The sequence below is a fragment of the Chelonoidis abingdonii genome, chromosome 26 (assembly GCF_003597395.2).
Source record: "Chelonoidis abingdonii isolate Lonesome George chromosome 26, CheloAbing_2.0, whole genome shotgun sequence".
Classification (NCBI taxonomy): domain Eukaryota; kingdom Metazoa; phylum Chordata; order Testudines; family Testudinidae; genus Chelonoidis; species Chelonoidis abingdonii.
Window position 1 is genome coordinate 5,502,306 of NC_133794.1, and position 27,385 is coordinate 5,529,690.

The 27,385-nt window shown below is 62.2% G+C and overlaps 2 protein-coding genes across 2 annotated transcripts; both read left to right on the forward strand.

Moving 5' to 3' along the window:
• The first annotated feature begins 560 nt into the window (after nt 1-560).
• QTRT1 (queuine tRNA-ribosyltransferase catalytic subunit 1) lies at nt 561-7,438 on the forward strand. Its single transcript, XM_032780426.2, is given in 11 exon segments — nt 561-612; nt 615-850; nt 1,889-1,957; nt 2,983-3,121; nt 3,498-3,576; nt 4,350-4,465; nt 5,164-5,302; nt 6,053-6,128; nt 6,296-6,405; nt 6,779-6,863; nt 7,094-7,438. Coding segments are annotated over 11 exon segments (1,251 nt in total). The 5' UTR covers nt 561-563; the 3' UTR covers nt 7,247-7,438.
• Nucleotides 7,439-10,927: 3,489 nt separating this feature from the next.
• LOC142045988 (potassium channel subfamily T member 2-like) lies at nt 10,928-26,205 on the forward strand. The gene is made up of 6 exons (XM_075061233.1): nt 10,928-11,269; nt 23,653-23,732; nt 24,301-24,403; nt 24,815-24,868; nt 24,952-25,000; nt 26,098-26,205. The coding sequence occupies exons 1-6, from the start codon at nt 11,181-11,183 to the stop codon at nt 26,203-26,205; spliced, it is 483 nt and encodes a 160-aa protein (XP_074917334.1). The 5' UTR covers nt 10,928-11,180.
• The last annotated feature ends 1,180 nt before the right edge of the window (nt 26,206-27,385 follow it).

Consider the following 27,385-nt stretch of genomic DNA (forward strand, 5'->3'; position numbering starts at 1 on the left):
GCTGGAGCAGGGGTTTTACTCTCCAGGGCATGAGGGGACTGTGGGGGAGAACATGGGATGTTTTGCTCTGGGGCACAAGGGGGCTTGGGCCCTTGGTGGGCAGGAGCAGGGGGCACATTGCTCTGGGGGCATGAGGGGGCTTGGGCCATGGGGGGATTTGCTCTGGGACGTGAGGGGGCTTGGGCAGTTGTGGGGGTGGGCTGGGGCAGATGACATGTTGCTCTGGGGGCTGAGGGCGCTTGGGTCGTTGGGGGGCTGGAGTGGGGGGCATCGCTCGGGGTATGAGATGGCTCAGGCCTTTGTGGGGCAGGCTGGAGTGAGGGGTGTTGCTCTGGGGCATGAGGGGGTTCTGGCCATGGGGGGGCTGGAGTGGGAGGCATCAATCTGGGACATGAGGGGGCTTGGGCTGTGGGGGGCACGTTGCTCTGGGACATGGGGGGGGCAGAGGAGGGAGGCGCGTTGCTCTGCGGCACGAGGGGGCTCGGGCCTAGTGGTGAGGCTGAAGCCTGCTTCGCTACCCGCACTTCCGTGTTGCCAAGGCAACGAGAGCGGCTCGGAATCACATGACCTTACCCAAGATGGCGGCGCCCAATGAAGCGTCACGTGACTCCCGGCCAAGATGGCGTCGCCCAGCGTTAGCGGCCCGGCGCTGTCTCTGCGCGTGGTGGCCGAGTGCGGGCTGAGCAAGGCCCGGGCCTGCGAGCTGTGGCTGCCGCACGGCCCCGTGCTCAGCCCGGTCTTCATGCCCGTGGGCACGCAGGGCACCATGAAGGGGATCACGGCCCGGCAGCTGGAGGGGCTGGGCTGCCGCATCTGCCTGGGCAACACCTACCACCTGGGCATGAGGCCGGTGAGTGACCCCCCCACCGGGGGGGCCTGACCCCCTCCCCCATCTACCACCTGGGCATGAGGCCGGTGAGTGACCCCCGCGGGGGGGCCCTGCACCAACCCCTTCCCCACCTACACTGGGGCATGAGGACGTGATGCCCCCACGGGCGGGATGACCCCTCCCCTCCTACTACGCTGGCATGAGCAGGTGAGTGACCCCCCACCGGGGGCTGACCCTCCCATCTCCATGGGCATCGAGGCGGTGAGTGACCCCCCCACCGGGGGGCCTGAGCCCCAACCCCCACCACCACCTGGGCATGAGGCCGGTGAGTGACCCCCCACCGGGGGGGCCTGACCCCCTCCCCCATCTACCAGCTGGGCATGAGGCCGGTGAGTGACCCCCCCCCCGCCGGGGGGCCTGACCCCCAACCCCTTCCCCCACCTACCACCTGGGCATGAGGCCGGTGAGTGACCCCCCCCAGCGGGGTGCCTGACCCCCTTCCCCACCTACCACCTGGGCATGAGGCCAGTGAGTGACCCCCCCACCGGGGTGCCTGACCCCCAGCCCCTCCTCCTCTCCCACCTACCACCTGGGCATGAGGCTAGTGAGTGACCCCCCACCGGGAGGGCCTGACCCCCTTCCCCACCTACCACCTGGGCATGAGGCCAGTGAGTGAACCCCCCGCTGGGGGAGCCTGACCCTCAACCCCCTCCCCCACCTACCACCTGGGCATGAAGCCAGTGAGTGACACACCCCCCGGCGGGGGGCCTGACCCCCTCTCCCACCTACCACCTGGGCATGAGGCCGGTGAGTGAGCGCCCCCCGGTGGGGGGGCCTGACCCCCAACCCCCTCCTCCTCCCCCACCTACCACCGGGGGACAAGGCCGGGGAGTGACCCTGTCCCTGCAATCTAGGAATAGTCTGTAGGGTGGGTGCAAGCATCATTTGGCTGGGGGGTGGTTAGCTGGGGTTTCTGGAGTTCTGGTTTCTGGAGAAGCCTTGGGTCTGTGTTCACATTTCTCACACACTTTTTCCCCTCCCCCTCTAAATCCGCTTTAGGGGCCTGAGCTCATCAAACAAGCCAACGGCCTTCATGGGTTCATGAACTGGCAGCAGAACCTGCTCACGGTGAGTGGGGCTCCCCAGGGCAGGGCCAGGAGGCCTGATCCCTGTGGCTTGTTGCGACAGGGGGCAGCGGGTTAGAAGCCAGGCACTCCGGCAGCCTCTCATGGGAGCTTGGCTCTGGGGGGTGAATTGGGGGCCCCTGTGGGCAGCGTGGAGGGTGGGTGGTCAGGATTGGGGCCCCTGTGGGCAGCATGCTGCGTGCTGCAGCATTTCAGAGCTGGGTTGCAGCATGGAGCCCCAGTATGTTCCCCTTATGCTGACTCTTACGTGGTGTCCGGCTACTGTTGTTTTGTTCCAGGTTTCTACAGCACCTCATACTGCCATGGGGTCCTAGGTGCTACCGTAATACATCTAATACATAATGTACAGCTCCTAGCACAATGGGCCATACTGGGTGCCTAGGTGCTACCATAATACACCTAACAGATAATACAAAGAGTACATTTAGTGCTGGTGGAAGGTCCCACGTTGAAGTGGCATCTGTACTGTGTATCTGCCGGTTCAGCCTGGGCACCAGCTGGGCAAGCTCCTCCAAGATACTGCCCATAGCTAACATGCCTCTTTGCTGCCTCAGCAGCATGCGGGGAAGCCTCTGAGGCTGCTGTTTAGTACCGTTTGCCTCACTGAGCACCCAGGAGAGGGTGACTAGCAACGGGCCTCATGGTGAAGGCATCGGTCTGGCACTTGGGGGATCTAGCTTGAGGCCGACTCCCTGTCGGACTTGGACAAGTCTGTGACTGTCCGTGCCTCAGTTTCCTCATCTGCAAAGAAGGCATTGCAAGCAAGCTCACTAATGATTGAAGTGCTCAGATGCTCCAGTGATGGCCCCATGGAACAACTGCAGTACATGGGCCACTGTCAATGCAGAGTGGGCTCAGAGCAGAGGCCTGGAGTCTGTTCCCCTCCCTCAAACTGTCCAGACTCCTTTCTCCCTGTGTTGCACACTTGACCCCTGCACAGTATCTCTGGCATAAATCTCAGCACCCTCAGGCCCAGTACTCTCTAGCTCCTGATGGGCTTGTTCACAGGACAGCGGCGGGTTCCAGATGGTCTCCCTGGTGGAGCTGTCCGAGGTGACGGAGGAGGGCGTCCGATTCCGATCTCCGTACGATGGGGAAGAGATCCTGCTGACGCCGGAGAAATCCATCGAAATCCAGAACGCGCTGGGTAACTCGTGCTGTTTGGGAGCCGCTGGCTGGGTCCCTGGTGCCTGCCAGTGACTGCACACAATGGGCTCATCCCCGAGGTGCAGACCAACCAAGAAAACTAATGTAACTCTGGAAACGGTTTAGGCCCCAGTCCTGCAACAGGGCTTGGGAGGGGTCAGTGCTTTGAAGACGTTAATTGCTGTGGATGCTTTTCCTTTGGTTAAAGCAGAGTGGGGTCTAGTGGGCTGAGGGAAGGGGGGCTGGGAGCCAGGACTCCTGGGTCCTGTTATGGGCTCTGGAACGGGATGTGAAATTCAGGGCAGAGAATCAGAGAATGGCCCTCCCCCGGCTCGCAGGGCCCAGCTTATGCTGCCTCTCCCTCATTCCCTTCCTAGGCTCAGACATCATGATGCAGCTGGATGACGTGGTGAGCAGCACCCTTACGGGGCCACGGGTGGAGGAAGCCATGTACAGGTTTGTCGAGTCTCTGTAGCGCCCCCCACCTCTGTGCCTGCTGGATAATGCCCAGCAGAGCCTTCCTCAAGCGGCAGTGTCTGGATGATGGGCAGGTGCCCCACTTGGGCTCCTCCGCCCGGTGCTTTATCCATTGCCCCAGGAGCGTGAGGGGTGGGGGGGTTAACCCTCAGCAGGCCAAAGCCTCATCACCTAGGGGTCCCAGCTACGGGCGGATCGAGGGCGTTCCCGTCTTGCCCAGTTCACCCCCCGTGTGGGTTCTCGTCATCTCTGGAGTCTGATTTTTGTCACTGTCCTGCCCTGCCTGCATGTTCCTCCTTGCGAGGGGTACCCCTGGATGGGGGGGGTACAGTGGGACTCTAACAAGGTTAGGTGGCCCAGTAGGGTAGGAATCAGGATGCCAAGGTTCTGCATCCTGATGCAGATGTCGCCTGGCTTGGCCATCTGATGGCTTCAGTTGCTGACTCTCTCTGCCTTGTTTTCCCATCTCTAACATGGGGATGGGGCTAATCCCTAGCTCCTGGCTGAGCTGTGTGTCTCCAAGTGCTTTCCGAAGCAGGTCCCTATCATTACTATCCCCGTTTTACAGATGGGGAAACTGAGGCACAGGGCAGTGAAGTGGCTTGCGCAGGATGGCGCAGCAGGTCGAGAGGCAGGGCCAGGAACAGAACCCAGCCCTGCCGAGTCCCAGTCCAGGGCTCTGTCCATGAGGCCCTGTTGCTGCCGAGTCTCCCATGGGCTGGCAGGGACTGAGCAGGCTGGGTGCATTACAGGTCAATTCGCTGGCTGGACCGCTGCATCGCCGCCAACAGCAGACCCGACAAGCAGAACCTCTTTGCCATCATCCAGGGCGGGCTGGACCCTGCCCTCCGCACCAAGTGTCTGGAAGGTAATGGAGACCTGGCTCTGCTCCCTCTGGCAACAGCTGGTCTCTGTGCTCCGAGCCCGGGGATGGATGGGCTGGACTTGGGGGCTGGGGTGACTGCGGCAAGTCCCTGGAGCTCTCTGGGCCCCAGTTCCCATCTGGACAGTGGTAACTCTTCCCGTGTCTAGATGGACCGTGAGCTCCTTGGGACGGGCCTGATCTCAGGCGCAGCCTCGGTGCTCCTGTACCTGCTTCTGAGCGGTTTCACCTCTCCGGAGCTTAGAGCCACCAGACAGCAAGTGTGACAAATCGGGGTGGGGGTGGGAGGTAATAGGTGCTATATAAGATAAAGTTCCAAATATCAGCACTGTCCCTATAAAATCAGGACATCTGGTCACCCTAGGAGCTGCTGGGAAGCTGGGCAGGGCCTGGTTTGGGGTCTTCAGCCCCACTTTGGTCGTGGGAGCTGTGGGGGGCCGTGCTGCCTGCAGCAGGAAGCCCCCAGCTGGCTTTGGGGTAGGATCTGGAGCTGCTGGCAAGACTGAGGACACTAACCATGGGATGGGGGCATGCCCTGGGGGTGGGGCAAAGGAAGGGGGTGTAGAAGCTGCATATGCCCTCTTAGCTTGTGGAGACCCTCAGGAGGGCTTGGGTGGGTGCGATCCTGCCCTCCCCCTCCCCACTTAGGTACAGGATTTTCCTAGCTCTGTTTCCATCTCCAGAGATGATGCAGCGGGATGTGCCCGGCTTTGCCATTGGGGGGCTTAGCGGTGGCGAGGCGAAGGATCACTTCTGGAGGGTGGTGACCCTCAGCACCGACCGCCTCCCCAGGGAAAAGCCCCGCTACCTCATGGGGGTCGGGTAGGTGTTGGCGCCGAGCAGCGCCCGCTCCTCCTTTTTCTGGAGCTTTCGGCTGGGCTTGGGATCTTGGGGGACTGGTTTCCTCCACGTGGGCTCAGGGATTGTCCCGTCTACGCAGCACCCGCTGCTGCTGAGCTTTGGCCCAGCCTATGGGGCAGGTGGTGGTTCATGCTGCCAAACTGTGGGGGTTCAGGCACCTGGGAGCCTGGGGCAGCGGTGCTTCATGCTGCTGAACTGAAGGGGTTTAGGCACTTGAGAGCCTGGGGAAGGGGGTGCTTCATGCTGCAGAACCGTGGGGGTTCAGGCACCTGGGAGCCTGGGGCAGCAGTGCTTCATGCTGCAGAACCGAGGGGAATTCAGGCACCTGGGATATGGGTTGCCTCATGCTGAGAACCAAGGGGGTTCAGGTGCTTGAGGCCTGTTGTGCAAGTTGAAGCCTAAACATGGCTGCCTAGTTACCCCACTTCCTCTTGGGCCATGAGAGGAGAGCACGTGACCCTTTGCCAAGAGGGTGGTGCCCAGGGGCTGGCAGGTACAGCCCATTCACTGGCAGGGCAGGTCCCCAATGCTAACATCCCTCCCCACCCATGTGCCTCGCCGTGCCCTCCAGGGATCCCCACTATGGCACCCCCTCTCTTGAGGTTCCCCAGGCTTGAGCTGGAGCCCGGCTATGCTGAGTGTCCAGGGCCCTAGGCTGAGACCCGATGTGCTCATGGGCCAGTTTGCAGAGCTGCCGTCTTCCCCCCACAGCTACGCCACGGACTTGGTGGTCTGCGTTGCCCTGGGCTGTGACATGTTCGACTGTGTCTTCCCCACCCGGACTGCGGTGAGTGGCTGCCCCTGGGGACAGGGTAGGGGGTGTCAGTCTGCCCGGCTGCACCCTGGGCTGCTCTTGTGTATGTCTGGAAAGCAGCTGGGATCACACACACCCCTCCCCCAATAACCCCTTGTTGGCCGCTGTCCCAGTGACCCACCAGATCCTTCCTCTCCCAGCGCTTCGGCTCGGCCCTGGTGCCCTGGGGCTCCCTGCCGGTGAAGAACAAGCAGTTTGCCAAGGACTTCCGGCCCATCGACGAGAACTGCGACTGCCCCACCTGCCACAGGTGCGTGCCCTGGGTCGGGTGGGGAGGGGCAGGCAGGGGTCATTCTCCTCCCCCTGGCCACATCCTCGCCCCGCAGATGGGCTGGGAGCCAGCGGCTGTGCTGGGCACCTCGAAGTGGGTTAGTGCTTGGGGGCAGGGGATGTTGGGTCCCCGCCCTCAGCACAGATCTCCTGCCCTGGTGGCAGGGAATGGGGACAGAGCTCCCCCCACCCCCGCAAGCTGCCCCCACCCCCAGGTACTGACCCTGGGTCCCAGCCTTTCGGCCCCGGCTCGTCACCAGGGGCTCCTGTGTACCTCTCGAGCGCTGTCCCTTCTGAGGAGGGTCGGTTCCTGCGGCCTGCACCTCCTTCACCATGGCGTTTCCCCATCCCAGGTACAGCCGGGCCTTCCTGCACGCCCTGTTCCGCAGTGAGACAGCAGCCATGCACCTCCTCACGGTGCACAACATCGCCTACCAGGTGGGTCCCCAGGGCGCCCGCCCCAGGAGTTCTGCCCTCTGGGCCGGGCATTAACAGCCCTGGAGGCTGGGGGGCGAAGTGGGGCTATTACATTGGCTATTGCTTCCTCCTCGGAGCCAGGTGGGTTCTGGGCGTGTGGTGAGCCTGTAGGTCTGTCCCCGGTCGGTGTGGGAGGGGATGTGGGCAGTATCCGAGCTGTTCAGGGTGTAATCTGCCCCCCTCCCCCCCAGCTGAATCTGATGCGGTCGATCCGGGAGAGCATCGTGGAGCAGAGGTTCCTGCAGTTTGTCCGAGACTTCATGAGAACCATGTACAGCGGCCAGGAGCGGTACCCGCTGTGGGCCGTGGAAGCCCTGGCCTCGGTCAATATCACCCTGGAGTGACGCCGGGGGGGTGTTTTACAAAGAAGATGAGCTTGGAGGGGCACAGAGAATCTTTTTGGCCTGGATTATCCCAGCAACCCCACCTGGCAGATCTCCCTCAGCCCCCTGCGGTCGAAGGGGTCAGATGTGCAGCCCAGCTGGCTGGAAGGCTCAGGAACAAAGCCGCCCCATTTTCTGAGGCCCATGTCCAGCGGTGGCTGCTCTTCGCAGCATGGGATGAGGGGGGGCAGCGAGGCTGCAGCACTGAGCTCCTCTGTGCAAAGGGTTCTGGGTAACACAGGAGCCCCGCCTCAGGATCGGGGCAGGAGCAATGTGGGTGCCTGGACTGGGATCCAAAGAGTTAAATCCCAGCAGCCTCCAAACTCATTAGGAAGGGGGTGTGGGAATGATTTTAAACTTGGATTTTGTTTTACTGTTCCCTCCCACCCCCTTTTGTACATGGTTTGTAATTAACGGTTGGATTTTTAATGAGGTGGAGCCAGGTGCTCTGCTCCCCACTGGGCCGGGCACTGCCCACCAGCCCCCAATAAAAGCTGCAAAGCTGCCAGTGGAAATGGAACAGACTGTTTGGGGGGGAGCTGACTTGCATGGGGCATGGCTGCCCTGGGGCACAGACTAGATTTCCCCCCCCCCCCCCATCCCAGAGCCACTGTGGGGCACCAGAGCCCCACACAAGGCAGGGCACATACCTGCTTGTGATGCAGAGAGGGGGGCAAATCCCCTTACAGCATGTACAGGGGAGGCAGCCCCAGAGCTCTTCTGTGTCCCTGGGGCTGGGTCTGAACCTGCTCAAGAGCATCTGCCTCCAGGCTGTGGTGCAGGGGCTGTCTCTACAGGGGTCCTGCGCTCAGATGCAGCCACTTCTGGGATGGGACCTGGCAGCTGTTCAACAGCAATACCCAGCCCCTGCTCTGGACATGGAGCGAGCAGGAGTGCTGGGAGGCAGGGCTGGGCCTGTGCCCAGGCTATCTGGGGAATCTTTGATGCTCATCTCCAACCTGCTCTGCGCCTGATGGTGGCTGATGTGGGTGGGGCCTGGGGCTAGGCTTGTGGGTGCGCCCCCTGGTCTAACTCAGGCAGGATCTAGCCAGTCTGTCCACCCACAGCCTGTTACAGACCCTACTGGGTGCCCCTGTCCCTATGCACTGGGTGGAGGGAGGAGAGGAAGCAGGGCCCAGAGGTTAGGATATGAGCTGGGGCCTCCTGGACCTGGCTTCAAGTCCCTGCTGTGATGCAGCCTCCCTGTGTGACTTTGCACCAGTGGCTTAATGTCTCTGTGCCTCAGTTTCCCCATGGGTACAGTGGCAGTACCAGCCCTGCCTCCCTGCTTAGAATGGGAGTGTCTGCAGCCCTGTGAGGATCCCATTCCCCTTCCATACCCGCACTCCTGCCTCTCCCCCAAGCACAGCCCCAGGGGGGCCCCCCAGCAGAAGCCCGGCAACCTGCACCCCAGCACGTTGTGATCTACTCTGCGGGGAAAGCATCCGCAGGGGAACCAGCTGCTGGGAACGGAGGTTCCCCCATCGGCCAGCAGGGGGCAGCAGGTGCCCGACGAAACGGGGCTCTGGCGGCGCCGCAGCGAGCTCCAGAGGTTCTGCTGCGTGCGTGCAGGGGTGTTTACGGTAAGTGCTCTTCTCTTCCAAACGGGGACCCTGCGCTGGCTTCTGTCCTGGAGCAGGTACTGCTGGGGGGAGGAGTGAGCCGGTACTAGAAGAACCCAGGAGTCCTGGCTCCCAGCCCCCACTCCCCTACCAGAGCTGGGGAGAAAACCCAGGAGTCCTGGCTCCCAGCCCCCCTGCTCTAACCCACCAGACCCCTCTCCCCTCCCTGAGCTGGGGACAGAACCCAGGAGTCCTGGCTCCCAGTCCCCACTCCCCCCAACCCACCAGCCCCCACTCCCGTCCCAGAGCTGGGGAGAGAACCCAGGAGTCCTGGCTCCTGGCTCCCAGCTCCCACTCCCCTCCCAGAGCTGGGGAGAGAACCCAGGAGTCCTGGCTCCTAGCCACCCCTCAATCTAACCCAACTAGCCCCACTCCCTTCCCAGAGCCAGGGAGAGAACCCAGGAGTCCTGGCTCCCAGTGCCCCTTCTCTAACCCAACTAGCCCCACTCCCTTCCCAGAGCCGGGGAAAGAAGCCAGGAGTCCTGGCTTCCAGCCCCCTGCTCTATCCACTAGACCCCACTCCCCTCCCAGAGCACCGATCCTGGCTTGCTGAGTGGAGTTCCTGTGGCTGCCCACCTGGCTTGTGTGGGGGCCGTGTGTGCCTGGTAAAGCAGCTGGCTGGGAAGATCTGCGTGCATTTGTTAGCTCTGCCGCCTCCATCCATCCTGCGTTTGCCCTGGGTCCCTCTCGTTCCCTTGCCAGCTGGAACAGGGCAGCCAGGAAGTGAGCCCAATTGAGGTGAGGGGCCTGGGTCTGGGTACTGTTGCCCAGGCACACCTGGTGAGTGGGTAAGCCCGAGGCTGGTGCTGGGCGCCTCTGTTCTGGTCAGATTCAAGCTTTTGCAACCTCCAGCGCCAAGAGATCCGCCCTTGGCCGGGTTCCCCTGCCTGGGCCATCGCATTAACAGGACAGGTGCTTGCCAGGCATGGGGCACTTCTACCCTGCCCAGGCATCTCTTCTACCTGGTACACTGGGGCAGAGGGTTGATCCAGGGGTTTAAGCTGTACATGCTTGGGCTCAGGAGCGCATGTGCCAGGCTGTTTACATGGCATGATGCATTGACACGGGTGTCAGGATGGGCGGGGTGTTTGGTGAGGGTGCCCTGACAAAGGAGAGGGGAGCCCGTGTGGTGGGGAGGCAAGGTGTGAGGAGGGGTGCCATGGTGCTGGGGGGGAGACGTTGCTTTAGGGCCAAGCGCACCACTCAAGGAGTATGCACAGCGAGGGCCAGGGCTTTGTGCACTATAAGCTGTGTGAGTCAGCCGTCGGGATCCACTGCACCGAGGGGAGGGGAGGGGAGGGAGTGGAGCTGGGAGCCAGGACTTCCTGTGTTCTCTCCTGGCTCTGGGAGAGGGTTGGGTCTCAGGGTTAGAAGCAGGACTTCTGGGTTCTCTTCTCGGCTCTGTGAGGGGAGTGGGGGCTTGTGGGTCAGAAGCGGTGAGGGGGGGCTGGGTATCAGGACGTCTGGGTTCTTTCTCGGCTCTGGGGAGTGGGAGTGGGCTGTGGGTCAGAGCGGGGGGCTGGAGCCGGACTCCTGGCGTTCTCTCTCCAGCTGTGGGGGGGAGTGGGGCTGGTGGCGTCAGAGCCGGGGGGGGGCTGGGAGCCAGGACGCCTGGGTTCTCTCTCGGCTCTGGGAGGGGAGTGGGGGCTGGTGGGTCAGAGCGGGGGGGGCTGGGAGCCTGGACTCCTGGGTTCTCTCCCCAGCTGTGGGAGGGGAGTGGGGGCTGGGAGCATCTTGTCCCCTCTCCCGCAGCCCGAGGTTAGGGAAGCGCCGCGGCCGCAGGTGGCCGAGGCAGGGAGGGAGGGGAGGGGACAGGACAGCAGCCCCCAGGCGAGGGGCGGATCGGGGCGGCCCCTCCTGGCTGAAACCGCCCCCCGCATCCCTGCCGGAGACCGAGGCGCGCTCAGCCGGCTGTCTCCCTTCCCCTGCCTCCGGAGCCCCGAGCCTGCCTGGCAGGGGCCGCCTGCCCCCCGGCCTGCCAGCTGGGGGGGCCGTGCCATGGGCTAGAGGCAGCATCCGCTGGGGGCACCTCCCAGGCTGCTGCAGGAGCCGGGCACCGGTCGGCTGGCAAGGCGAGGCTGATGGCACCAGCTGCTCGCTTCCCTCCCCAGCCCAGGCAGCCGGTGGCGGAGAGCTGCTCCCGGATGCCCACCCTGCCCCACCATGCCCGTGGGCCCCGGGCGTAGCGGGCCGCCCTGGCTAGCGGCTCCCGGCATCCGCAAGCCACCGGGGCACAGCTGAGCGACGGCAGGACGGCGGCGTCGAGGGCCAACATGGTGGAGCTGGAGAAGGAGGTGCTGCCCCTGCCCCCTCGCTACCGCTTCCGAGACCTGCTGCTGGGGGACTGGCAGGCTGACGAGAGGTGAGCGGAGCCTGGCACGGGAAGGGTCCAGGGAGCCCTGCGCTGGTGCTTGGGCACGGTGGGCACTGGTGCCCTGGGGGGCCTGGGCGAGGGGCACATGGAGTGAACTGGAGCCGCCCCGAAGCCCCGGAGATGCTGGTCCCAGCTCCAGCTTTGCCAGCCCACCTAGGGCGAGCTGTGCCCAGGCGGTGCTGGGGGCGTCGGGCTCTCTGGGGCGTAGCCCCCTGTCGTGGTTCCTGTGCTGCCTGCTGCAGCCTCCCTGGGCTCTTGGCCTGGGTGGTGGGTGGTAGGTCTGCTGCCTGCCTGCCCAAAGCATTTTGCCCTGGGAGCTGGGGGCATGATGCCCCCTGGGCAGCCCCTCGTCTTCCCCTTCGCCTCCATCCTCCCTTTGAGGCCAGGGGGAACAGGCTCCAGGTTTGGACTTGTGGGGGGCTCGGTTCCCCTCCCTGACCACCCCAGGAGCCTCCCCCATGCTCCCTGCTGATGTCTGTGTCTCCTGCCACTTATGGGCCCCGCCCCCCCGCATGAGGGATGGGGACAAATGGGGAGGTGCTGCCCCTGGGCGTTGAGAGGGAAGGGAGCGGCAGCATGGTCTGGTGTTTGGGGGAGTGCCAGGACTCCCGCATTCTGTTCCCAGTTCTGGGAGGGGAGTGGGGTCTAGTGGTTAGAGCAGGAGGTGGGTGGGAGCCAGGACTCCTGGGTTCTCCCCCCAGCTCTGGGAGAAGGTGTAGGCTCTGGATCAGAACTGCTGGCACCATCTCTGAGGAAGCCAGGGCTGTTTACTAGCCCGTGTTGGGTGGTTTGGGACACAAGCTGGTTTTCGGTGGCTCTCTGTAGCGTCGCCTGGCATCCTGGGGTCCTTTGTGGCTCTGACAGCTGCTGCATGGGATCTGCGGGGTGCTGCCTGAGCGCAGCAGGAGCCTCCGTGGCTCTGTGTGGCGCTGCTGAGCATGGGGGCAGGTCCCGCACTGGGTGGAGCTGGGCGGTTTCCCCGTGGCATGGTGGGTGGAGGGGGGGTCCATGGCACTATGTGGGGCACTGTGTGTGGGGCTCTGGTGTCTCCTAGGGTCTCCCTGGCTCTGACTGGCATGCACAGGCACGGCCTGGTGCTGCAATGTCCCTCCGCCCCCAGCCGCTGGCCTAGTGGGCCCCCCACCCCCAGCTGCACCATGTGGGGGCAGGGGCTCCAGGCAATGGCAGTGTGCCCCACCCCCAGCCCTGCCCAGTGGGACACTCCGTCTCCATCGCTCATGCGGTCCCCAGCCTCTCTGCCAAGGCAGCCAGTCCCCCTGGAGATCCCGCCCCTGGGGTCAGATTGGAGCCAGGGTCCCCCTGAAGGGAAAGGTCCCATGTCCCATTCCCCCCGTCCCCTGGGCCAGCCAGTCCCTGCTGCTCTGGGGCTGGATGGTGAGGGGTAGAGGGGAGCACAGCGGTTCAGGTCAGGAGTGAGGGGCACAGAGGGGGGGGGCTCCACGTCAGGCTTGAGGGGCACCAGCGAAGCTGGGGGGGAGGGCGTGCCCAGGGCTGGGCTAGTAGGGCTCTGCAGGTCAGGAGCAAGGGGATGCTAGCAGAGCCTGGGTGGGGGGAGCCCAGCGTGGGGCGGCTCTAGGTCTGTTCTTCCAGTGACCCAAGTCTCAGTTCGGTGGCCTGGGGCTGCTGGGACCTAGCAGCTCCCAAGGGGTTAATGAAGCTGTAAGCCCAGACTGGGGGAAAGGGGGTGTCTTTAGAGCTTCCCTGGAGCCCATTCTCCCCCCCTCCCATCCACCCACACCCCTCCTGTTTCTAGCCTGCTTCCTGCGACAGTCACCGGCTGCTGCCTGACTCCAGCGCCTGCTCATTGGAGCGGGGGATACGGGGTAGCTTCAGTGCACCCTGGGCTAGTGTGGGTGTGGGGTGGATACGGGGCAGAGACGGGAAGGAGCAGGAGGGGGGGTGGGATACCCTCTTCAATCTCAGCTCATTTTCCCCCTGTTGCTCCTGCTCCTCCCCCTTGAGGGGAGGCCTCCTGGAGCCAGCTCCCTGCAGCCTGAGCAGGTACCCGGGGCTGTCAGCTGGTGCCAGCAAGGGGAACCTTCAGGGGCTTTAAGTGCCAGCCTGGATCTGGCCCAGTGGGCAGAGGCTGGGTGGAGGAGATCTGTTGTGGTTAATTAAGTGTGTCTCACTATGGTGTGGACAGACCACAGCCCAGCTCCGAGGTGAGAGCCCATCCCTCCCCCAGAGAGCTCCTGAAGGATCATTCTCACCCGCTTACAAAGGGAGAACTGAAGCCCAAAACAGCCAAAGATTTGGAGGGGAAACTGAGGCATGGAGCAGGCAAGTGACTCACCCTGCTCACTGGGTGGCAGAGCTGGGCATAGAACCCAGGAGTCCTGCATGCCAGGGCTGTGCCTGCCTAGTAAGGCCAGGCCCCCTGTGGGATTTTGCCTCCCCCTGAACGTTGCATACAGAGCGTCTCAGCAGAACGTGCCATAGAATCATAGATTATTAGGTTTGGAAGGGACCTCAAGAGATGTCTAGTCCAACCCTCTGCTCAAAGCAGGATCAATCCCCAAATCCCTAAATAGCCCCCTCAAGGATTGAACTCACAACCCTGGGTTATCTCGGTGGCTGTTCCCTGATGAACGGGCAGCCCCCCAGCCAGGGCTGGCTTTAGGACGGGCGGGGCCCGATTCGAAAGAGCTGCAGCTGAAATGCCGCCAAAGATAGCGGCAGCAATTCGGCGGCAGCTCAATCTGTTGCTGCTGCTTCTGGCGGCTCTTCAGCAGAAGGTGTGGGGCCTGATTCCTGGGAACTGGGGGAATCGCCCTAAACCCGGCCCTGCCCCCAGCGCAGCCTGTCTCTCTGCTCTCCCCCCCACACCCCGGCCCCGAATACTGAGCCATCCCTGCCAGGCTTAGAAGCAGCCAGAGTGATTAACGGTCGCTTGACTCGCTGAGGAAGGGAGATCGATAGACCCACAGCCACGCTGGTGTCTCAAGGTGGTGGTTGCTGGTTGCAAGGCCCACTCCCCCTCCCTGCCTCGGTATCGACCCCCATCGTCGACTTCACCCCAGCCTGGCATCCCCTGGCCTGCCTCTCCCCACCCCCTCCCCAGGGGGCAAGGCCTGGACCAATGCACTTCCCACCAATGTCTCAATTTCAAACACCAAGGTACAGCCTGCTGAGACTACAGCTCCCAGCATGCATTGCTCCCTCCCACCATTTATGCTTGGCTAGCGATAGAGTGGTGCATACTGGGCATTGTAGTTTCCTGGGGCTGCAGAGCCAAGAGTAGAGAACAGGGCAGTTGCAGCAGTGGGATACTGGCCTTTTGCCGACAAGGCATCGCTTGGCTGGGCTGGAACCCTAGCTGTAGGAGGGAAAGAGGGGGTAGATGGGGGAGGGGCTAGAGTGAGGACTCCTGGCTTCTAATCACGGATTGGTGACCTGGGCTGAGCCCTTTCCCTGCTCTGTGACTCAGTTTCCCCCTCTGCACAATGCTGGTAGCTCCCCATCCTCTTCCAGGGTGAGGGGCTGTGTGGCTTCACCTCGCTGTGGGCATGGAGGTGGTCAGGTGCCCATCTGGAGCTGGATGGGGCCCTGGGCGGAATGAGCGGACCAAGCCTGGCCCAGGCTGGCATTGGGCCTCTCCGGATTCGCTGCTGGCCTCCAGCTCCTCAGGGAGCTGAAGTCTTGATGGCACCAGGAAAATGGGTCCCCGCCAGTGGCTTGTGGCCCTTCCTGAGCCTCCACTGGCCAAGGTATCAGCGGGCTGGGTAGGGGCTGTCTCTCGCTATGTCTGTGCAGCATCAATCTCCCTCAGCACCTGGCACAATGAGCACCCAGTGGTGCCCAGTGCAACGGGGGCCCCTATTGGCACAACTCTCAACGGCTGGCTCTGGAGCAGCAAAGGGAGGCAGAGCGCGGGGGTTGTGCCCAGCAGAATGCTGGGCGCAGCTGATGGTGGGAACGAACAGCTTCGTTCCACGTGCGTCTCCTGCAATTGAAACAAGGCATCGCAGGAGGGACTGAGCCGGCCCCTTGCACCCCGGGTCCTGATACGCTGATGCCCCTGTGCCCGCTGGCCCAGGGAGGGTGAGCTGGAGCAGTGACACACGTCCCCCCAGCTAGGCCCCGGAGCAGAACCAATGTGGAGAAAGCCCTGGGAGCGTCAGCAGAACCAGGGGCAGGCAGGCCCAGTGCGACTTCCTGGTCTGAAGTGGGGGCTGGATTCTGATCTCAGTCGCCTGCCCCAGGGGCCCGGGGGAGCTGCCCCCAGCACTGACTGCTCAGCTGGGCCAGGCAGGGGCCACGCCCCCCCCCATCCGCACCAGCTGGTTCCCCACCCAGTGCCCACCACTAGCTACTTGCCAAGGCCCTTCCGAGTTCTGCCCCTCCTGCCTGACCCACCCCACCATCTCCCTGCATTGGGACCGTGCACCCCACCTGCAGACACCCCCAGGCCCCAACTTCCCCAATAGAATCCGGATTGGCACCAGAGCCAGACCCAGCTGTCCGATGGGAGCGGCTTTTACCGGCACGACACATTTACCGAGGCACGGGGCTGAGATTGATTTGATCAGCCCCTGCGCTGAGCTGCAGCTGGGAGCCCCGGGGCCAGGCAGGGAGCGCTGAAATATGGGGCCTGTCTTGCGTGTGATCTGCAGGGAGCTCCCCGGCCAGCAGCCGCGGGAGCCGTACTGGGAGCAGGTCGGGGGAGTGATCGGCCTGGAGGCTGTTCTCCATGGCTGTGTCTTGGCAGCAGGGTTTAATGGGGACTGGGATTTCTGAGGCTGCCAGTGCTACTGATGGGGACGATGGGTTCAGTGGTGCTGCGGGGGCTGGCGCCGGGCTGAGGAGGTTTCATGGGTGCTGTGTTCTGCAGGGCGGCACTTTAGGAACAGAGCTGGGTGGCTCAGCCCCCAGAGCACCTAGAGACCCTACAATAACAAACCAGCACATGGAGCCCCTGCATGACCCTCTATTAACATACGGGTCAGTGCAGCTGCCGTGCTCATAACTGATCCTACACTAAGGAAACACCATAGGGGTCTGCGCACCCTACGATAAACCAGTGTCCAGCTCCGCGCACCCTACGATAACCAGCGCCCAGCTCCGCGCACCCTACGATAACAAACCAGTGTCCAGCTCCGCGCACCCTACGATAACCAGCGCCCAGCTCCGCTCACCCTACGATAACAAACCCGTGTCCAGCTCCGCACACCCTACGATAACCAGCGCCCAGCTCCGCTCACCCTACGATAACAAACCCGTGTCCTGCTCCGCACACCCTACGATAACCAGCGCCCAGCTCCACACACCCTACAATAATAAGCCAGTGCTCAACTCCGCGCACCCTACAATAACAATCCGGCCCCCAGCTCCAAGCACCCAGTGTGCCAGGCGGCATGGTGAGTGCTGATAACGGTGCCAGTTCCGCCCCCTTCCCAGCAGCTGGGGGAGGCGTCTAACTGGCAAATTACTGTTTTTCTTGGACTGTCACAGGAGCTGGGTGCTGGGTGGGCGCCGAACGAGAATGCAGCCGGCGAGAGATTCCCTCATTGGGCCACCCACCCGCCACGCAGGAGCTCCAGCAGGGCTGATCACCACATCCTGTTCCTGGGGGCCTTGGAGGGCTGGGTTCATGGCTGCAGGGGCTGGGGCAGGGGAGGTAGCTGCTAAGGCAGCACCAATGGGAAATGCTCCTAAAGGGTGGAGCCTCAGTGGGAAAGGGATCCAGGATTCACCCCCACTCTCCAACCTGGATGACAGAGTCCTGGAAATAGAACCCAGGTGTCCAGCTCCCTGCTCTAACTACTAGACCCCACTGCCCTCTGAGTGGCAGAGAGAGAACCCAGGAGTCCTGGCTCCCAGAGTCCTAGGGGATATTGCCTCCCGCCAGCCCCTCTGTCCCCTGTGGACTCTGCCTGGCCCCAGTGGTTCTCAGCCTCGGCCAGAGCGGAGGGGAAATCTGGGAGCTGCTCTTGGATCCTTTCATTGCTGGTCTCAGCTGCCCAGGAAGACTCCGGCCCACCAACTGCAGCCTCAATTCGGCCTTCGCCTGCCAGGCAGGCCTCTCCCTTCCCCCTCCCAGCCTGCAGGGAAAGGGGCTTTGGGTTCTTCCCTGTTACTGGGGGTGGGGGACAAGAGGAGGAAAAAGTTCCCTCAGCTGCACAGAGCTGGAGTGTCAGAGACAGGCGGGAGTGTGGGCAAGAAAGAGGCAAGATTTCCTCCAGCTCTGCTGGTGCCCCTCAGCCCTGACCCACAGCCCAGCTCTCTAGCCCAGGGGTTAGGCGTGGGGTGCGCAGCCTCCTGCCCCTTGGCTGGATGCGTCAGGAAATCGCTCCCACCTAACGCGAGGTGGAAGCTGGAACCCGTGTCAATTTCCCTCCCCCTGTCCGCTTGTTTGTCAGCGGAGCGAGTCTCCCAGGGGGTCCCAGCCTATCTGCTCAGCCCCAACCCCCCGAGCCCAGCTCCGGCTCTGCTCCCAATAAATCCCAGGGCTGATCCGTTAGCTATCGTTGAAAGGGGCCTCGCGCCTGCCACCTTCAAAGGACAGCAGCTTCCCCCTCAGCCCCTTGGGGAAGGCTCAGCTTGTCCCTCCCCCAGTCCCAGAATCCATCTTTGCACCAGCTGCCTCACTTGTCTAGTGGCTTTCTTGAGGCTTCTGTGGTGTGGGAGCCGAGTGGCTGCACCCCATCGTCCCCGGGAGAGACGCTGCGTCTGGCCGGACTGCGAGTCCCCTTTCTGCCTCGGTAGCCAGCTCTGGGGGTGGAGAGAGGCCCCAGCCTCGAGCACAGTGCCTGCCTGGGAGATCCATGTCCCACAGGTGGGTCCCTGCTCTGGCCACGCCTTGCTGGCAACCAACCCACCGTCCCCTGGATTGCCCAGCTCTCCCCAGCTGTGGCACTCAAGCCCCACAGGTCCTTGTGCAGCTGCTGGCACCGGTGCAACGTGGGTGTGAAACGCTCCCAGCCAGCCTCTCCCTGTCCTGGGGGTGGCAGTGGGGGCGTGTCACAGGTGCCCGGCTGCATGGGGTGTGCACAGGGCCACGTGAGAGACGCAGCTTTTATAGGGCACCACACGGGACATCTCTGGCAGCCAATCTGTGCCTGGGCGTAGCACTGCCAAAAGCCAACCAGAATGTGGGTGGTGGCATGCCCCTGACAGCTAATTAGCGTGGGTGTGGCACTGCCAACAGCCAATCAGAATGTGGGGGTGGGGGTGGCAGGCTCTCTGACAGCCAATCAGAGCAGGAGTGTGGCACAATTGACAGCCAATCAGAAGTGGGGTGACCTAGACACCAAGTGTGGAAATTCGGTATGGGGGTGGGGGGTAATAGGAGCCTATATAAGAAAAAGACCCAAAAATCGGGACTGTCCCTATAAAATCGGGACATCTGGTCACTCTGATCAGAGGATGGGTGTGGTGTTCTCCCTGACAGCCAATCAGAGTACGGGGGTGACCTGAGCGTCAGCCAATGAGAACGAGCCTGTGGTTTATCCCGCCCCATAAGAGCCCTGGGGCTGGTGCTCTGTACTGACAGAGACCCCAGAGTTGGGGTGCTGGCCCCCCTCTCCTGACGCTGTGCACCTCTCTCGCCCAGCACCCCCTGGCGTTTGGTGAAGGGGGCAGCCAGGGCCTAGCAGGATCAGCTGGCTCCCAGCTGGGCGAGAGCGGGGCTGCCCCCCAAGGCTGAGTGGTGATGCTAGGAACCCTCTGCACCAGGCTTTTTGCTGCGGGTCCTGGCTGGCTGCAGCGGGGCTGATCTGTATTCCACGCAGGCCGCCAGCTCTAATGACCCTCTTTAATCGCCGGCGCTTCGGCGCCCGCCAGCCGAGGTGACTCCTGCTGGTTCCCGAGAGTGCCGAAAGCGTTAACCCTTTGTGGCAAGGCTGACCTGTGACCTCTGACCTTCCGAGAACATTTTCCTGTGGGTGGTTAATAAGTGGTTGGGGGGGTGTCATGGAGTAGGGGGAAGTCAGGGCCCTGCACCCCTCTTCTTGCGAATCACTGTGACTCTCAGCCAGCCAGTAAAGCAGAAGGTTTTGTAGCCGACAGGAACATAGTCCCAAGCAGGGCTTGTAGGTACAACCAGGACCTGTCAGTCAGGTCCTTCTGGGGGGCAGGGAGCTTAGACCCCAGCTTGGGGTTCCCTGCATTCCACCACCCAGCCCCAAACTGAAAGCAAAACCCCCTCCAGCCTCTCTCTCCCCTTCCGCTCGGCTCCTCCCCTCCCTTTGTCCAGTTTCCCCCGCAAAGGTGTCACCTGGCCCCATCCCCCTCTTGGCTCAGGTTACAGGCTCAGGTAACTCTCAGGTAAAATCACCCCCTGCTCTCCTGTCCCCCATGCAGCCAGCCCCAGTAACTAGGCACATTCGCCTGGCTCCCTGCTGCATCACGGGGGCAGGGATGCCCTAGCCCTATTTTGATGGTCTTCCAACAAGCTAAGAGGGGGACAGCATCAGCGCTTGGGGGTCCCCTAAGCCAGGGGAGGCCTGGCTGGAATCAACCACCCCAGGCCTGCAGCGGCCGGGCACAGGCAGGAGCTGTCATCACCCCCCAAAAGGCTTCTGCCCCTGCAGCCTGGGGGAGCCGTTCCCCAGCAAGCTGCAGACGTAGAGCCCACCTGGCTCTGGTCCAGCTGACCCCTCTGCAGTCAGAGCCCTAGGGTGGGCGTTCCCCTCCCAGTGCCCCGGAGGCAGGGCATGGCACGTGCCCCAGGGAGCAGCGAGGGGAGAATGAAGCCAAGGGGGCAGGGTCTCATTAGTATCTCATGCAGGCCAGCCGTGGGGCCAGCCTGGGACATTCCCCCCACATCCCAGCGCACTCCTGGGGGTATCCTCGGTGGGGCCAAAGGGGCAGAACTCCACTGGTATCACCAGGGCTTGTGCAATGTGCATAATCACAGGCCTAGACACCGCCCCCCCCATGCCATCCCCCCGTTTCCTGGGGACTCAGATCATTTCCCTACCTGCCCAGCCTCCCATTGCCCGGGGGCAGCTGCCTGTGTGGATCCTACTTCCTGACAGACTCACCCCTGCCACTGCAGACACCCTGCCCAGCCCCACTGGGACAAAAAGAAGGGGTGACCGGGACCCCCCCCACAAAGAAATGCCTAATGCAGCCTCCATCAGCTAGCACCTGTTACCCGTGTTCTAAATAGCTCCATGCAAGCTGGGACGGGGGGGTACCCCCAGCAATGGCCCTTTGGGAGCAAAGGGGTCTGCTGAGGACAAAGCCTTGTTGTGCTAACGATTGGACCCCCCCTGGGGTGAGCTGGGGAAGGGGAGGTCTCCTCCAGCCAAGGGGAGCTGAGAGCAGCCCCCACACGTCTGGGTGTCGGCAGCTCATGGCACCAGCTGCGTCCCATACTGAGCTCTAACGAGGTTTGTTATTTCTCCTCTCGCCGGATCCGCGGGGCTGCATTGCTGTCCCCTGGCCCCACACTGGGATTCGATATTGCCTGGGGTGTAGGGGGTGGAACAGAGCCGCTGCGCACCAGGCTGCCCCACACTCTCACTTCAACCGTGGACCCCTTCTGAGCCGCCCAAAGATGGAATGGGTCATGGGGACTTTCTCCTCTAGGGATGTCAGTTCCAGTCTGGCCCCAGAGCAGGGGGCTGGCTGGGTTGGCGGGGGCAGGGCACAGGGCCTTTCCCCTCTAGGGAGCTCCAGCTCCATCTGGCTCCAGGGCAGGGAACCAGCTGGCTCAGAGGAGAAGGGAATAGGCACCTTCCTTGCTAGGTGAGTCCCTATGGTGGTGGTGGTGGGGGTCAGGGACATGTCCCTCCTGCCCCTGCCCTGGCCTCACTGCGACAGTCACACTCAGGGCAGCTCCCCATCTCACAGCGATGGGCTCAGGCTCCCTGCACACCCAGGCAGACACTAGCGCGTCACATGTCCACACATCCTCTGGGCAACACAATGGCAGATGAAATTCAGTATTGATAAATGGAAAGTAATTCACCTTAGAAAACATCATCCCAACTATATGTATGAAATGATGGGGTCTAAATTAGCTGTTACCACTCGAGAGAGATCCTGACATCCTTGGGATAGTTCTCTGAAAACATCCACTCAATGTGCAGCAGAGTCAAAAAAAGTGAGCAGAATGTTGGGAATCATTAATAAAGGGAGAGATAATAAGACAGAAAATATCATATTGCCTCTATATAAATCCATGGTATGTCCCCAACTTGAATACTGTGTGCAGATGTGGTCGCCCTGTCTCAAAAAACGTATATTGGAACTGGAAAAGGTTTAGAAAAGGGCAACAGAAATGATTCGGAGGATGGAACGGCTGCTGTATGAGGAGAGATTAATAAGACTGGGACTTTTCAGCTTGGAAAAGCGATGACTGAGGGGGATATGATCGAGGTCTATAAAATCATGACTGGTGTGGAGAAAGTAAACAGGGAAGTGTTATTTACTCCTTCTCATAACACAAGAACTAGGGGTCACCAAATGAAATTAATAGGCAGCAGGTTTAAAGCAAACACAAGGAAGTGTTTCTTCACGCAATGCACAGTCAACCTGTGGAACTCACTGCCAGAGGATGTTGTGAAGGCCAAGAGTATAACAGGGTTCAAAAAAGAGCTAGATAAATTCATGGTGGATAGATCCATCAATGGCTATTAGCCAAGCTGGGCAGGGATGATGTCCTTGGCCTCTGTTTGCCAGAAGCTGGGGACAGAGGATGGGTCACTCTGGGGCACCTGGCACTGGCTACTGTCGGCCGACAGGACGCTGGGCTGGCTGGACCTTTGTTCTGACCCAGGCTGGCCATTTTGATGTTCTTTAAAGTTTTCCTTTGCAAACCACAAGGGCTAGACACGTAATTGGTGGATGAACATCGCGAGGCTGCTCTCACCCGCAGATGCCAGGCGCTGGGCCCAAGTCCCAGTGCGGGGCTGTAACCTAGCCCTGCCCCCCAGGACCGCTGGTTCCCGGGGTGAATGACATGGGCAAAGCGAAGTCCTGGGTTTCAAGCAGGTGGGGGGACCTGAAATTACAGCAGCTGCCACCCTCCTCCCGGTGCATTGTCCGATGATTGAGATGATGGATGCAGGATCCCTGACCAATGCAAATGAGGCAGGTGCTCTGTGGAGGGGCAGGGAGAAACCAACAGCTAAGAATCCCTTCAGCAGGCCTCACACAGCCGCTCACTGGCCTGCCATGGCTGGTGTAGCAAGTCAGGACGCCTGGGTTCTCCCCAGCTCTGGCATGGGGGCTGGTCCTGGCCCTGAGGATGTTCCAGTTGAACGTGAAGCCACACAGGGAGCCTGCATGTGACAGCATCTGCTCCTGCCTAGGGCTGAGATCTGGCAGCACACAGGTTGCCGGAGCTGGTGCCTTGTGGCTTATCAGAAGTGAGAACATGCCAGTGCACGGATCTGGGAGCCGTTCAGCCAGGCCTGTGGCTGGGCACAGAGCTGGCGGGGGGATGCGCCACCTGCAGCAAGATGGTCGGTTCTAGAAGCAGGGCTGTGCTGTGGGGATACAGAGGGGTTTGGGCTGAGTCGCCCTGCAAGCAGATCAGGGGCGGCCTATCAGCTCCCGTCCAGTGAAGTGGGAGGCCGGAGGCGTCTCTCAGAGGCAGAGGGTGGCCCAGAGCGCTGGCTCAGGCTGAGGGATGTATCTGAATTTAGTGAGCTATTTCAGAAGGTGCTGCAGGTCAGAACCGAGGTGTCGGGGCAGCCCGGGGCTGGGACGGCAGGGGACTGTGGGGCACCAGCAGAGCTGGGGGGAGCCCAGGGCTGCAGGCTGGTCTCATAACCTGAGCCCTTGATCTGATGGAGGCTCTGAGGTCTTGGAGCCAGCAATTCCACCAATGAGCCTGGAGCGGAGCCAGGGGAAAGGTCCGATCGTCACTGCTCTTCTGGGGGCAGACGGTGGCACAAGGGGATTTGTCTGGCTGCTCCCTGCATCCTGGCACATCATTGATGCCAGCGTCCCTCCCCGCACTCCCCCAGGCCTGGTACCACCCCGGGCTCCCTCTCCGGCTCAGTGATCACAGCTAATGAGATGCTGATCGGTGGAGGCCAAGCGAAGGGAGTCTAGCTTAGGGTCCTGCCAGCCAATTAGCGCGCAGCAGTAAGTGATGTGCTGGAGTGAGGACCTGGAGCAGCCGGGCTCTGCCAGCCCAAGGGAAAGGGGCACTGCAGCCTGATAGGACCCTGGTGGGGAGAGTCTGGTCGTGTGATGCAGGCGCTGGGCCGGGACTCGGAGATCTGGAGTGGCCACCCATCTCTGCCACTGACTCCCTGTGGGCGAGTCACTGATCCTGCCCTGCCTCCCTGGGCGCTGTCTCTGGTGCTGACCCATGCCTGGCAGCCCCGTCCCAAGCAGGCAGGTCCCTGCAGCCTCAGCGTTTCCCCCCTGACCCTGTCTCTCTCTCGCAGGGTCCAAGTGGAGTTTTACGTCAATGAAAACACCTTCAAGGAGCGGCTGAAACTCTTCTTCATCAAGAACCAGCGCTCCAGTGAGTCGCTCTGGCGACCCCCATCATGGGGGGGGGGGGCCTGGCACATAGTCTGGGATGGCCAGAGCAGGGCGCGGCCTCCCTAGGGCCCAGGCACCACAGCCCGCGGCGATGGGCGGTTCTGTGGGTCTGCAGCTGCCAGGGCCCCAAACACGGTCTGCCTGGGCCACAGGGGTTGGGACCAGATCACAGCTCGGAGCCCCCAGGAACCTCTCATTTCCCCCCTCCAGCCCCAGCTCCTCCCTCACCTCATGAGCGTGACTCTGTCTTTCTTGGTGCCCAGCTAAGCTGTGGGCTTGAAGCAGGAACCCTGTGATCCAGGACTCCTGGGTTGATTCCCAACTCTGGGAGGGGCAGTGGTTAGAGCAGTGGGGGGCAGGGACTCCAGGGTTCTAGCTAATTCTGGCAAGGGGAGTGGTGTCTAGTGGTTAGAGCAGGGAGGCCTGGGTCTCAGGACTCCTGGGTTCCCTTGTAGGAAGTAGGGTGGGGGCTTTGCCCTCGCAGTCTGTGCTCCCCCCAGCGTGGCACTAGGGGCCCTGCCAGTCTCACCCTCCTGTGTGTGTTTCAGGTTTGCGGGTGCGTCTGTTTAACTTCTCTCTCAAGCTGCTCAGCTGCCTCCTGTACATCATCCGGGTGCTGCTGGACGACCCCCAGGAGGGCCGAGGGGGCTGGTGAGTGAGGCCCCCCTGCCCTGGTTGGGACTAGCTCAGAGACAGCCCCACGGTGCCCGGCAGAGCTGTGCTGGGAGCCGCACAGAAAGGGTGGTGTGGTGCCCCGTGGGCAGCCCCCACGGGCCTCGTTATCCAGAATGCTCTCTGCCGCGGGCACTGGTGGGTTTGCTGGCTTGGCCCGGGGCTCCAATCACCCCACCCTGCCCAGGAACATGCCAGCTGCACGTGCGGGGCAGGAGAGGCTGTCTGAGCAACCTTGGCATGGGGATCACAGCGGGCACCCTGGGGTGGGAATAGGGGGGCAGAAACCAGGCCCGGCCCGGTGAATGACTCAGCCTCCGGGGAGACGATGGCCAGGGGCTCAGAAGTCTGTCTGTCTGTCTGTCTATCTGTCTCCTTCTGCTTTTCCAGCTGGGGCTGCCCGAGGCAGAACCACTCTGCTCACCACCTGAGTAAATTTGACTGGTAAGTGTCTGGAGGCGCCGAGCCAGTGGGGCCAGGGCTGGGGAGCTCTGGAGCCTGCCCTCAGTGTGACTTTTCTCTTCCAGGACCCCGATTATCTGGGTGAATAGGCCTCTGCCCCTCTGGGGGCTGCAGGTGAGTGGGGGGATCTGCAGGGGGAGCTGCGGGGGGCTGGAGAGCATGGGGGTTAGTGACTTGTGGGGACCTAGAAGTCTGTGTCCCAGTATTAGGGGGGTTGCCTTGAGGGTGTGATGGACACATGGAAGGACCCCCCCACTGGGAGGGGACTGAGCTGGTCACACAGGTCATTGAGGGAGGTGGCATATTGTCAGTTTCACCAGCCTCTTTCCTCCCAAAGGATCCCAGAGTTACTTCTCTGTGTGCTGACATGCAGCCACCTCTGGGGTGGGGCGTGGGCACCCAGCAATGTTTAACAGCTGCTGGGCAATGCGGCACAACAGCTTAGGGTGACACAAGGGGCAAGGGAACAGAGCTGATCCCAGGCAGCAAAGAGCAGAAGCCAGGAAGGCCCAGGACTCGGAAGCCCCAGCCAGCCTGGGGGTGGGGGGTCAGGGTCGAGGTGGAGAAAGCAGCAGCCTGGCTTGACTCACTTTAAATATCTACCCTCTGGCCAAGGGCCCCGGGGATCATTACAGCTATGGATGGAATCTGTGACTTCCAAAGACCTCCGTGACTTCAGCACCGGAGGCTGGGAACTGCAGGGTCCTGCCTGGGGCAGTGGGGCCCCCAAACACCCAGCCGCCATGGGAAGCAGGGGAATCCCCACAGCTCCCCGCTGCTGTGGGTGGCAGGGCGACCCCGGAGCTCTGAGCCCCCACAGGCGGTGCCGGCCCCGGAGCTCCCAGCCACCCCACAGGACTGGGAGAGGACCCCGGCTCCCACCAAGCAGCCGTCGGCCTCGCAGGCCCAAGGATTATGGTAAGATTTGGTCATGGGTATTTTTAGTAAAAGTCAGGGACAGGTCGTGGGCTCAGTGAATTTTTCTTTTTTGCCCATGACCTGTCCCTGACTTTTACTAAAAATACCCATGACCAAATCTTAGCCGTAATCCTCGGGCCTGCGGGGCCGATGGCTGCTTGGTGGGAGCCGGGGTCCTCTCCCAGGCCCTTGGGACAGCCCGAGGCCGTGCACTGGTGGGGAAAGCTCTGGGCTCTGTGTGGGGCTGGCAGCATCGTTCCCTTACTGACCCCCCTGCTGCTCCACACCCCCAGGTGCTGGTGGCTTTGATCAGTTTCCTGGAGACAATGCTGCTGGTGTATCTCGGATACAAGGTACAACTGTGGGGCGGGGGCTGCTCTGTGCAAATCGCCTTGGCCTGAACCAACCCCCCCTGCCCCTCAATGGGTCCCGGGGGCAGGAATCCCTGGCACTGGACTCTCCCTGGGAGGCCAATGCCAGGAGAAAGCGGGTACCCCCTCTGGCCCCCCATGCTGCCCCTCCCGGGATCTCTGCCTTTCCACTGCTATCACCTGCTACAGCAGGGGGGTCCCTCTGAGCGAGCCAGGGGTGGGGGCCAGACTTGGCACGAGTGTACATCAGTGGAACCACCCTGGTTTACCCCAGCTCAGGATCTGGCCCTCGGGGCTCCAGCCCCGTCCCCTATCCCCTAGGACATGGGAACCCCCTGCTGAGGCAACTGACGGACACCCCTGGAGTGATGAGCTCTCTGGGGGGGATGGGCAGAGAGGGACCCCCCCCCCCCCCGTCCTGGGATCATCCCATTCCCTGGTGATGGGGGGAGTGGGGCTGGGACTGGAAGGGAGAGAGGCTGTAGCTGGGGGGGCAGGGTAGATGGATTTAATGCCCCCCCCCCAGTCTTGATATTGACAAGGCCAGTTCTCCCCAATCAGCCGTCTGGTGCCCAAGTGGATGGGGGTTCCCAGATCTTTCCCCTTTATTAACCCCCCCCCTTTGAGCTGACTCATTAAAACTGTGGGATCGGGGGGAGACAAGCACCCGCAGAGCCCCCCAACCCCCTGGCTTTACAACAGGCTGTGGTAGTTTGGTGAAAGACTGATAGAGCCGCGTGGACAGGACCAATGGAAACTGCTCCCCCCACACCCCCAGCTCGGCTGGTTCCCCTCAGTCCGGACCCCCAGCCCCACATTAGCCCAGCCCTGGGGTGCTCTTCTGCTCGGCCAGTGCCCCTCACTCCCGCCCCACAGCCCCTGCTAGCCCAGCCCCAGGCTCTCCCCAAACCCGGCTCGGCCAGTGCCCGTCACACCCGCCCCACAGCCCAGCCCTGGGCTGCCTTCCCGCTTAGCCAGTGCCCGTCACTCCTGCCCCACAGCCCCTGCTAGCCCAGCCCTGGGCTCTTCCCCCCGGCTCTGCAAGTGCCCGTTACACCCGCCCCACAGCCCCTGCTAGCCCAGCCCTGGGTTCCCTTGCCAGGTCAGCCAATGCCCCTCACTCCTGAGTGAACTGGGGAAAGCGGGCCAGGCCTGGGGGGCTGGGGGGCCATGGCTGGGGGGCAGGGAGGCCAGGCCTGGGGGGCTGGGG